The 12,932-nt window shown below is 42.9% G+C and overlaps 1 protein-coding gene across 1 annotated transcript; it reads right to left on the bottom strand.

The window, feature by feature from the left end:
* Positions 1 to 1,415: 1,415 nt before the first annotated feature.
* Positions 1,416 to 12,268, bottom strand: LOC308172164 (D-serine dehydratase-like; the record flags this gene model as incomplete). The annotated part of the gene is made up of 8 exons (XM_080547075.1): positions 1,416 to 1,671; positions 1,820 to 1,925; positions 2,071 to 2,133; positions 2,220 to 2,346; positions 2,508 to 2,626; positions 3,027 to 3,207; positions 3,355 to 3,505; positions 12,125 to 12,268. The coding sequence occupies 8 exons, from the start codon at positions 12,266 to 12,268 to the stop codon at positions 1,582 to 1,584; spliced, it is 981 nt and encodes a 326-aa protein (XP_080403201.1). The 3' UTR covers positions 1,416 to 1,581.
* Between the last annotated feature and the right edge of the window lie 664 nt (positions 12,269 to 12,932).

Below are 12,932 nucleotides of genomic sequence, written 5' to 3'. Positions count from 1 at the left end.
CATTTCCTCAGTGGTATCCCTGTGGAGATCTCCTACATACAAGGAGGCCATCCGTTGAATAGGCGCACTAGGATTCATGTCTCCAAAATGTTTTGGGAAAAGAACGAATAACGTTTATCTATCTAGCTCTTCACAGATGAATTGCAGGTAAATGAACGGCATGTGTACTCTAGCTGCATGTTCTACATGGTTGTCATCACTTTGTCAATTGTGACATCACAGACATGTGATGTCACATAGACATCACATACTTGTGTCCAAGTAGCATAGAACAACTTATTATAGAAATTAATTAATATAATTAATTAAACTAATTTGTTTGTTCATTTTCTACAACAACTGTTCAACGTAGAAACATACAGCACATTGTCACATGTTTAAATAACTTTTTCTTATACATTACTGTGTACAGACATAAAGCTTCAGATTTCATATATTGCTTCTAGATGTTTCCCTTTTTCTTTTCAGTAAAACTCTTTTATGGTTTATGGATACCCAAGTGTATCAAAGTTAGCATTTTGGTGGCAAAAATACCAGAACTGTCCCATCTCAATGCTTTGAGATGGGACAGTTCTGATATAACTACAGTAAACAGATAATAATAATAATAATAATAATAATAATAATAACTTTTTATTTGTATAGCGCTTTTCCTGCAAACGTTGCAGCTCAAAGTGCTCCAATCATTATATCATCATAATTTAATGATTTAGTCATTTAAAGGCAATATTAAAAAGATGGGTTTTTAGTCTTGACTTGAACATATTTGCTGAGGTTGCATCCCTAATGTAAACTGGCAGTGCATTCCACAATTTGGGTACATAAAATGAGAATGCAGCCTCACCAAATCTCTTCTTTTGTACATGTGGTACACAGTGTAAGCCAGCGTCAGAAGACCTGAGAGCTCTATTGGGCTGATATGCTAGCAAAAGGTCTTTCAGATATTCTGGTGCCATGCCAGTGAGAGCTTTATAAACAAGCAGAAGGATCTTGAAATCTATTCTGAACTTAACAGGAAGCCAGTGTAGAGTTTCTAAAATAGTTATGAGCTTGTCTGCTTGGTGCTTGCTAAAGAAGTCTGTGTCAGCGATGTGTTTTGTAGTCTCCATGATGTTGACTCAAGGTTTCCATAGTGACGAAGGCTGTTAGTCTACATGGTGGCTGTAGCTGGTCTGCATGATGAAGGTGAATGTTGGTCCCAATAAGGGATGCTATGGGGTGTAATGAAAGAGACATGGTGTTTGGTGAAATATACCCACAATGTTTTATTCACAATTGTCATATGTGCGCAGCATTTTTCCTCATTTTGTGTTGATTCGTTTTCTTTTTCACAGTATTAATACATTGGACATAAACACTACATTCATTAGGATTTACCGTATATGATCAATAAGAAACACAATCATCCAGTGCATAGGCTATAAAGGAATAGGAAATACACAACTATGAAATTAGTCATTTGTGAGGCTAAACGTGTCAAAAGTGTTATTTCATTACAATTCCCATATAGTGTTCTACAGTAATCTACAGTTACACAGAGTGCAGTTATCTCAACACTATTTCCCTGAAAGCTCATCGTCATCACCACCCACGCGTGGGCGTCCATCTCCCCACTAGGTGGCCCTTCGAGTGGATATGGTAAACAGGATGCATCATAGCCGTCGCACATGCCTGTATGAAGAACACACACACACACGCACGCACGCACACACACACGCACACGCACACGCACACGCACACACACACACACACACAATCATATTAATCTGATATCATTTTTGCTTTGAGCTCTACAGCCTGATCGTGGATGAGTACTGACGTGGTAGGGGATGAGTGTGAGCAGGCAGCCCAGGGGGTATTGGCTGTAGTCCAGCGTGCCTGAGATCGACTCCACTCTGCCATGCTCCTGGGTCATAGACAGCAGTCTGCAGGGGGACGCTTATAGTCAGTTACAAACAGTAATGTTAGTTATAACACTAGTATTAACAGTAGATATAACCACGCTGCTGTGGGGAGAGGGATTGAGGGACTGGGATATATGTAATAGTAGTGTGGTAATAATAATAGTACCTTAGATCTGGGTGTCCCTCTATAACGGCATATCCAGTGGGCAGCTTTCCAGCTCCATCATGGCTGAGAGTAGTCAGTAATAAACAGTTATAAAACTATTAATAACAGCATGGATGGTTATACCAGTTGTAATAACTGTACTGATGTACCTGAGCCCGGCAAAGCCACAGTCAATGAGCAGCTGGTTCCTGTGAGGGCAGTGACCTATGACCCTGGTCAGCACTCGGACTGCGACGTCCTCCGGACGACAGGAACCAATCACAGACTGCTGCACATCTATAGGGCAATAAAACAGTAACACATAATTTAAGCTGTTCAACAGGTCAGCCAGTCAAGAGTCCTGTATGTCTGTGTCATCAACACCACACACACACACACACACACACTCTCACACACACACACAAACACTCTCACACACTCTCACCACACACACTCACCATAGAAGACAAAGTTCCCAGGATGCACCTCGCTGAGTTGGGCCATGTCCGCAACTGGCTGGCTACAGGAGGGGGTGGATCCTATACTGGACTTACAGGTGATGCCGACGCCCTTCAGCCTGGAGAGAGAGACAGGGTGAGTGTTTGTGTAAGTGTAAGTGTGTGTATGTGCTTTTCTTGTGTGGTAGTGATGAGGTGAGTTTTCTCCCCCTTACAATGTAAAGCGCTTTGGGGGGTCAAATGCAACCAATTATTATTGGAACACAACGTGTATGCCTGTACAGTATAGTATAGTGGATAGTGTACATAGCCTTTATTTATGTAAACCAGCTCCTTCCCTTCTTGTTTTTTTTGTTTTTCTTTTCTTTCCTAGCACCAGGGGAGCCCCCCCTCCCAAATTTCGTTGTTTGGTACCTGTACTATATCAATGACAATAAAGACCATTCATTCATTCATAGAGTCCTTATTTGGTGTGTGTGTGTTTGTTTCTGGATCTGCCTGTATTGTGTGTTCTCTTACTTCTCCATGAACTGCATTGTGAGTGTGGTGGTTGCCTGGGCGACTCCCTGTATTTGCTCCGCCCCTCTGCAGTTATAGGAGTTCCCGCAGTGGACGTAAACGCCGGTTAGCTTCACTCCCTCGGACGCGGAGATGGCCTGGGCCAATCGCAGAGCCTCAGGCTCAGAGTGCAGCACACCCGCTATGGAACAACAGAACCCCACAGAACATTCTGAAACCCCCTGCAGAACACACTCGTCTACGACATACCATCACTCTGGTCTCCCCCCCGCCCCCCCCCCACGACATCACATCACTCTGGTCTCCCCCGCCCCCCCTCCCCCCTCACCTCTTCCGTTGGCACAGTCCACTTTGAGCCAAACGTGCCACACCCGTCCGTCTCTCAGTGGTCTCTTCCTAAGCCGCTCCAGAGCATCGTGGTGGTCCAGTAACACCTGGAATAAACTCAGCTTCTCTGACAAGGCAGCGCAGCTCTCCACCTACACACATGCACACACACACACACACGTGCACACACACACACACACACACACACACGCACACGCACACACACACATACACATACATACACGGAGTAGGGGTCAGGGGTTGATGTCGGATGTTGAAAGGCTGATGATAGGGATTAGAGTGTAGTGGGTAGGACGTAGGGCAGGGGTCGGCAATTAGGTTTGGCCTCGGGCCAAAAAAATGTTTAGCCACTAGATGGCGGGCCCGAACATAATCAAAGGATAATTTAAGTAATTGATTGTTTAAAAATGTGACACGTTCTAATGCTTTGACTTTTCTTTCGAGAAATGTACACATCGCTAGTCAACTAACACAGCTGTTTTGTGAGCCTGCTAACAATGTAAAGTAGTGTTATAATTAACCATTTCATTGCAGTATTAGGCTTGACTAGTGAGTTTGTGTTGTGATTCTCAACAACGTTGAAACGTAGTTTCACCCTTTTCCATAGTTTTGAATAATAAATGTGTGGACTGACGGTGTATCGCAGCCTAACTTATTCTAATAATTATTTAACATACTTTTATTCTGAATGATTCCCCCCTCCTCCAGACAAGGTCACATTATTTATTATTGGATTGGTTGTTTGCGTGTCGGGTGAAGTTAGCTAAACATTTAACCTGCTAACTAGCAAGAGATACATAATGTCACTCTCCAAAGGTCTAAAGAGGAAAGTTGACAGAAAACAGGGCATTTAAAGAGGAATGGACAGCGAACTATACGTTCATCCTACCTGGTTTCATCAATGCAAAGCCGTTGTGTGAGACTCACATCTTCCGTGCTCACAATGTTCCCTTTCTATACATGCGAGTCGTCCTTTTCCTCAATGAATGTGATAAAGACGCACGAGAGGAATCGATAGATGCATAAAAATAAATAAAAACTGCCTGCGGATTAAAGTGACGTCAATATCACCAGATATCAATCAAATAGTGACCGATGGGAGATGCCTTTTTTCACATTAAGTGAGTACCAAGCCTGTCGTTATTGTATTTAATAACCTAATTGTATGTTGTATATTTTGAATGAATGGCTTATGGCTCATTGTACTTATTATCCCTAATAGCGCGTTTGCTCTGTCGTTTCAGGAGCATAGGCCTATTTGGTAGTATCATTTAATTAATCTTTTTAGACTGGAATATGATATGAATAGAACCTACATGTTTCATCATGGCTAAATTATTTCATATGAATAATAGGTATTCCTTTGTTCTAGTCTATTTCCAGGTGGCTAAATTGCGTTTGACTTTTCTCCATGCGGTGAGGTACAGTGCAGTACAATACAATACACAACACTGATGGACTGAAACAGAGACCCTCAACTTTTTTTAATTGATTTTTGTTATCAATTAAGTATTTCGCAAATTGTATTACATGTCTCATTAATTACTCTTTCACCAGCTGTGTCAATGTCGTGTATTTCTCTTATTGGTTACGAATCAAAGAACAATTATTGAGTTTAAGATGATTTAATTAAAGTACAGAAACAGGGTATACGTATACCAACACTGGAGCCTTGTCTCTGTCCTCCTCTCCTGGGATCCGCTGGTCAAGCGCGCCCCCCTTGGGTCTCAACCCTATCCATCCACAATATGCAAATACAGTCACAGGTCATAGCCTATCACCTTATCCAGATGGCCATGAGGGCCGTCCCCTGTGATGTCACCACGGCCCCAAGTCCGAGGGGCTGGTCAGATTACAAGAGCCATTGCACAACACTAGAAAATAGGATATATATAGTAGAAAATATACGACACATCCCCCCTCGGACCACCCAGAGGGTGTTCCGAAACTAAACGACCACAAAACAAAAACAAAAACACAAAACCCCACATAAAAAAAATAAAAAAATAAAAAATATATATATATTTTTTTTTTTTTTTAAATAAACAACAACAAACAGAAAAACTACACCAACACACATCACAAGAAGCACAATAACACAGACCAACCCAGCACCAGTACCAGCAACCAAATACAAAACAATCAACAATAAAAAAGAATCCTAAAAATAACAATCACAATTAAACTAAACACAGTTCATCATGCACAAATCAATACAGAAACTTCCAACGACCGATGTTTTCTTTGTCCTTGAAGCGTCAGGGTCAGAGGTTGCTAGCACTTGTACCCAGTTGGAGAACAGCCTTTACCGCTGTCTCAGATTGATAACACTTTCATAGTCAGGAGCTTCCATTTTCTTCGTTGCGTTAGGAACAGAACCTCTTTCCTATCTTTGCATAACCACTACATCACTTCTCAACTGACATCAATCACATACGATATAGAAATAAACAAACAATACACAAATAATGACATTCAGTTATCATAACACATAATTCCCCAACAGTAAGCACAGGACAAAGGGAATGCATTAATGCATAGATCTTCACCTCAGGTGAGGACTAGTCTTCTGAAAAGTTCATTAACGTGGACTGAGTGACTGATTTTCCAAAAACAGTCAATGAGGCCCTGCCTCCTAAGAAAGTCAAAAATCATGTCTGCTATAATAGGTGCTCCTATCTTAGCAAAATAAGTTTCCCATGCCCCTAAGACCGTTTCCAGCCATGCTATCATCTGCTGTCCATTCCCGTCGTTCCCTTTGATCTGCTGCTTCACTACCCTATTCATAGTCTTTAATCTTTTCCTAACTGGTCGTCGTCCGTCAGTGTCATTGAGGTTCAGGCAGCCGCCTGGTCCCCTCCCACGCTGATCAAGGTCTGGGGAGTCGCCCTCAGCATCATCTGAAGCATGGTGCAGGCACTCGCCAGCATCCCCAGTAGCACAGGTGTCCAGGTTTTGGACACTCCCAGGCTGGACCTCCAGACTGTCAACCCTCTCTGCTTCGTTAGTTTCTGGTTTATTGGCATCTGGACAGCTTTCCACTGTCCCCTCGGTTTCAGGCACTGCCGGTAATGTCACTGGCTGTAACACTGGCATTGCCACTGGCTCTGGCAACACCACAGCATCTCCTCGTAGCTCCTCCTTCTCAGGTTCTCTGGGGACCTCGGCACCTGTTGGCACAACATCCTGCCTACTCTGTACATCCACCCCCCTGTCCACCACCTGTGGCCCTATTGGGGTAGGGATATGCCCAGACACCACTGGTGTACCCACTCTGATGTTGTTTCTCCAACAGACCCCACATTGACCTAAAGCATGGTCAATCTGTTCCATCAAATATGGACTCCAAAACCCATATTCCTTGGTGATCTTGCGTCTTACCTCCCCCCTAGCCACATGTGCTAATCCATGAGCTTCCCGTATTAACATGCCTATTAAATCTGAGGGTGCTACAACCAACCCCTCATGATTCCTCCATAGACCTGTGTCATCCTGACTTGCCCCCCTTGCTAGCCAAACGTTCTTGTCTAACGTAGTTACTCTACTCTGTAACATCAATAAATCCTCAAGTGCGACCATGCCCTGTAATTGCTTTTCATGTGTGACCAGAAGACCTTTACCTGCCTTGTCTGCTCCTGTAATGGCTTTGGCTGCATCTTCTGCAGCCCTGTTACCTTGTGTGACATGTGATGAGTCAGACCTGTGTGTGGCACACTTCACTATGGCTAATTCCTTTGGCTTCATCATGGCTTGTAACAGCTTCATGATCTGTGCGTGATGCTGTATAGGCGTACCATCAGTTCTCTTAAAACCCCGCCCCCTCCATACAGCTCCATTAAAATGACAAACATTATGTGCATAGGCAGAGTCGGTGTACACTGTCACTCTCCGTCCGGTTCCCAAGTTGCATGCTTCTGTGAGGGCAATCAATTCAGCCAACTGAGCCGAGCAAGGCTGAGGAACTACCTCAGCCTGTTCTACAATAAACTTTGAATTCTGTGCTTTAACTAAGGAATACCCAGCGCACAACGTTTCTCCTACCCCGTAACAAGACCCATCAACCCAATATTCTATATCAGCTCCCTTTAAAGGCAAAGCTTGTAGGTCTGTTCTATGCTTAATCACTCTGGCTGTCGATGGAATCTGAACACCGGATGGCACCGTCACCTGACAGCCGTCAGGTGTGCATTTTACTGTACAGTTCAATTGGCATAGAGCATCTCTCCCTAGCAGCCCTGTTGGCGTGTGTTCTGACACAAGTGTTGACAGAGTTGCTCTCTGTCCCTTGTACTCTAAGTCTACAAGCTCAGTTGTAGGAATCAGCTGTTTAATTCCCTCAAATCCGATTGTCTTCACATATTCTCTAGACATAGGGAGGTGCGTGGCGCCTTCAGGCTTCTGTGTCACCACCAGCTGGCACCTCCCACTCGGATCTTCCGGGCACCCCTATAGGCCAGCTGCTGGGCCTCCGTAAGGGTTCATCACTCCTGGAGCAGGTGTAGTAGGAGGCCAATATCCTCCTCCTTGGCTCCCCCCTGCGCCCCCCTGGGGCCTGTTGCAGCAGGTACAGGCTAGATGTCCATTCTGGTCGCATTGGTAACACGGTTCTAGCATCTTCTTCCCTGCTGCTGTCCATCCCCCTGGTGGTGGTCCTTGGCCAGGCTGTGTGTACATCTGGTATGGAACCGCTTGCACCCCTGGTGGCCCTTGTGGGTATGGATACCCCCCTTGTGGCCCCTGTGGGTAGGACTGGTAAGTAGCAGGATACCCCCCTTGTGGCCCCTGTGAGTAGAACTGGTAAGTAGCAGTCTGCACTCCAGGTGGCTGTTGCTGTGGGGCTAAAGCCTGCACTCCCTCTATGTTCCTCTCGCTTTCAGTCAATTGCAAATGAGTCAATATTCTGAGGGATTCTTCGTCTCGTGCCTTCTGTATCTGAATGTTCTTTCGATATAACTCAACTTGATGAGCTACGTGGTCTATATAAACAGCTTTGTTCATGTGTCGTAGCCCCACCACTTCTGCTAGCTTATCCTTAACTGGGGTAGGAAGCCCTTCTTGTATTTTTTCCCTGATTATGGATTTTTCTAAGGGGTTATCTTCAGCGTCTTTCCCTGTCACACTTCTCCATTGAGAGTGCACACGGGCAACATAACCCCTGGGATTCTCATCCCCCCCCAGTGGCTTCACAATGATATTGTCTGGGTGAATGTGAGTAGGGTAGGTCTCTCTGATTGCTTTCCACAGCCTGCCTCTGTTTGCTGCGAAGAGCTCTGGATCATAAACTGATGTATTGATATATCTATGAAGTCCTGCCTTCATCAATATTTCCTGCATTGTATCCAATCCTGCAATAAAAGCTAAGAGTCTTTTCAGGTCTCCCATCGCGGCCTGCGTTCCTGTCAGTATCACGTCGACCTCTCGCGTCCACGAATGTCCTCCCTCTTGAAGAACGGGGAGTTTCTCGATCACTTCAGACAGATCTGTATGATGCCACGGATGATATTCCATCTTGTTACCCCGAATCAGCACTGGACAGTTCTTTAATGTATTTGATGACATTCGGTGACAATCTCCCTCTTTCTCCGGGCGTCTTCTCCCACCTTTCCTTTCGGCTGTGGCTATCATCTTCCTGACCTGCGCGTTGTAGCCTCCATCTGCATTGTCGTCATCACTTGAGTCTTCACTGCCATCTTCGCTGTCATCTTCCTCGTCACTCCTGTCGTCCCCTTTTCCCCTTGGCTCCTTCTTCTTCTGGGAATGATCCTCCAGTGCCTTAGCATATGGAGGGGGACTGGAGGCAGGACACAGGTCTGGGGATGAAATGTTCAATTTCTGTTCCAGTGTTCTGGCCAATTCTTTTTTCTTTTCCGGTTCCATCTGAGCTATTTTCTGTCCCTCTACCTTAAAGAGGTCTAAGATGTCTAATTCTAACTTGCGTTTCTCTGACCTATCTTTCCCTTTCTGATTTGCCTTGTGTACAGTGATAAGTATCTCCAATGTTGCAATTAATTGTAAATTAAGGCTGCCCTCTTTCGGCCACGGCTGTTCAATGTATGCCCAACGGCTATTCCATTTCGTAGACATTTTGCTAATTTCCCTAACAAGAGGATTCATTTTTTCCACTACAGCCATAGGGGATAACGTAGCCAACATTCCACGATGTTCACTAATATCTTTTAACAGCTTCGTGGAATTCGACCCCATTCTACTTGCTCAATATGCTGACAATATTCTATATTGGATAAGGTGTACGCTTCTTACAACCCACCTTCCTATTGTCTTGTTTGCTAAACAAATGCTAGTCCAATATAACTGTATTAACCGTCCCCACAAAACCCTGCAACTCAGAATAACAGATTTGCCTCTTGTGTATGTCAGTGCAGTATTAACTTAAATCTAATCTCTGTGTAAGTACTTTATACTTAAATGTGTTTCCTAATTGTTTATGAATATGTGTCACTTAATTACTCATTCAATACTAATTACAGTTCTGGTCAACACAATTATTAAATCACAAAGATTGGTCAACACCTAAGTATTCACTGATTTACAAAAACCCTTTTACTGCTTAATTATCAATACAATCTATTCTGCTATTCCTAATCAAACACTGTGGAAATGACCTAACTAAAATAAAATATGTAAATTACAAATATTAATTATAACCTGTAAAGAAATCGACTTGTTATTTGGAAAAGAATGAATGATTAATTATTAATTACAATCTGTAAAGAAATCGACTTGTTAAGTGAAAGGAATGAATGATTAGTTAGAATTATTCATTGACACTTCATTGATGTAAACCTGTAAAGTCAATTAGCTATTATCGACACAAAGAAATGGTTATTATTAGATTATCACAAAACAATTGATCAAAGTTCTGTGAAACAGAAAATGAAATGATCTGAATAATTAATTCAATCAATTAGTAATTAATTAAATTAATTAAAGTAATATCTAACAATCATCTACAAACATCATCAATGAAGGAGGGTTGTATTTCATCAATTTACAGAGAGCCAATGTTTTAAAAATGTCTTGTCGTATTTTGGCCAGCAGATGGAGCTGTGCTCCGGCTAACGCGCATCGATTGCGCATGCGCCAACTCTTCCATGTAAAATGGAGGCTATGAATGTTTTAACCGTAACTCTAAACTATTTAAAATACCCCGCTGATCAATTCACTTTATCTCTATCTCTAAATTACTACACAACCTATGTGAAATGAATTTAACTTTATCTGTAAGGGATAAGTAATGAAATTAATCAAATTCAGGTTCCCTTCTAAAGGAATGTTCCACTGTGTGTCTGCGCTTTTTGCAAAGCAGGAAGAGGGAAGGGCTTTATTGTTCTTGAAAGCCCACGGCCGTATTGGGGCCTGCTTAAAACAATCTCTTTAACACAACTTGTTTTCATAAACGATTACTTTTCACGACACAGCAATATCAAGATTATCTTTCAATCCAGTTAAACTATTATTTATCTCATTCAAATATTCTACGTTCACGTTTTCCTCATAAAGATGGCCTCTGTGTGTGTCCTTTCTCAAGGACAAAGAAAAATGGCGTCTAAGAATAGATTCTCTGACAGGACACTGCAAATGGCCGCTTACAAAATGGCGTCCTTTCAAACAGACAAAGAGCCTCACATGTTCTCCACTGCTACAATACAAAACAGACTACCCAGTCCACCCACACTCCAACACATAAACACAACCTCACCGAATTTTACACAGACACACACGATATTCCAATACCGTACAAACAAATCACATACCTTACCATCAAACACTATACTTTACAAAAAACGGGCTTCAAAGTCCGGCTCTCACCACCCACTTATTAAAGATTATGAAAAGTTTGTTTCTATTCCAACAAGATTACCGTTACACAAAGATTCTTTTGACTATAACTTATCTGAGATTTACAGTCTATTTTGAACACACCAATCGACTAGAGAGAGAGGTCTCTGCAGAAAATCTACCTTCTTCGTTAGATTGAAGTTTGCAAAATACTGTAAATTAAGCTATATTATCTCCGTTGCTTGCTCGCCATTACTGTCGTGTATTTCTCTTATTGGTTACGAATCAAAGAACAATTATTGAGTTTAAGATGATTTAATTAAAGTACAGAAACAGGGTATACGTATACCAACACTGGAGCCTTGTCTCTGTCCTCCTCTCCTGGGATCCGCTGGTCAAGCGCGCCCCCCTTGGGTCTCAACCCTATCCATCCACAATATGCAAATACAGTCACAGGTCATAGCCTATCACCTTATCCAGATGGCCATGAGGGCCGTCCCCTGTGATGTCACCACGGCCCCAAGTCCGAGGGGCTGGTCAGATTACAAGAGCCATTGCACAACACTAGAAAATAGGATATATATAGTAGAAAATATACGACATCAACAACATTTTCTGGGAGAGACTTAACGAGGGAAATCACCGCTAAAGGTCCCTCTTCTACTTTTTATTTTATTTTTTTATAAATAGTCTTTGAATAAGAACATTACCAAATACAGAGTTACAGAATATTACCTTTATTAGATATAATTTGTCATTGTGATCTTTCGTCTTCCAATGCACATCTCATGTTGATATTTTTCCATCAGCTTCAGGTTTGTCATCTAAGTCCAGTCTGGGCAGGGTTCCGTCCTGGTCTCTCAGTGACGACACTGTACCGTCAGCTCAGACTGACACGGTCGGTACTACGGAGGAGGAGGCTTACAAAGCACCATCAACGGCAGACCTACCTGCGTCACCGACTGCTGCTTCTGGGGGCATTTCACCAGCGATGTCTGACAGTAGCCTGTCAGAAAGAGCTCCCCCTGAGACAGCTGCTGTGGGGGTGGAAACACCAGAGAGACGCACATCTCCCAGAGTGTCTCCAAAGACATCTTTGGTGTCAGGTTCAATCTTCCTTCATCTACATTATGAATACAAATATTATCTAACCATGACAAAATTGGCATTTTTTGTTAAATGTGACAGGGTCTGGTGAAAAAGTCATACAATATTGAATATTAGTTTAACAAGTCAGATAATATTTGCCCTTCCCAGCTCATGTTGATGCTCATGAATGCTCTCCCTGACCCACCTAAGGGCACCACAGTCTGTGGATGCTTTTAAACGAGGCCTTAAAACCTACCTTTTTAATAGAGCCTTTTATTAGCCTTTTTTAATTTAATCTTTCTTCTTGTTTTTAGCACTTTGAGATGTCTTTATGTAAAGTGCTTTACAAATAAAATGTATTATTATTATTATTATTATTATTATTATCTCTGAGTGGAACAGATGTCAGGTGAATCCGGCCTGGTCAGAGTCTTCTCTGCCTCCATTGTTGGAAGTGCTGCAGAGACCTACAAAGCACCACCAGAGGTGGAGAGGTGGAGCTGTCAATGTCACCAACTGTTTCCATGAGGTACGTTTCACCAGCCGTGTCTGCTAGATGTTCAGGATGTGACATCACTGAGAGGGCTTCAGAAACAGCAGTGTTGGGAGCAGCACGCAGAGTGTCCTCGGTCAGGATCCCCAGGAGAGAGGAGAGTGTGGGGACAGCAA

This window comes from Nansenia antarctica, assembly GCF_963989245.1.
Source record: "Nansenia antarctica genome assembly, chromosome: 16".
Lineage (NCBI taxonomy): Eukaryota > Metazoa > Chordata > Actinopteri > Argentiniformes > Microstomatidae > Nansenia > Nansenia antarctica.
Note: the sequence above shows the minus strand (reverse complement) of the source record. Positions and strands in the feature narration are given on the sequence as shown.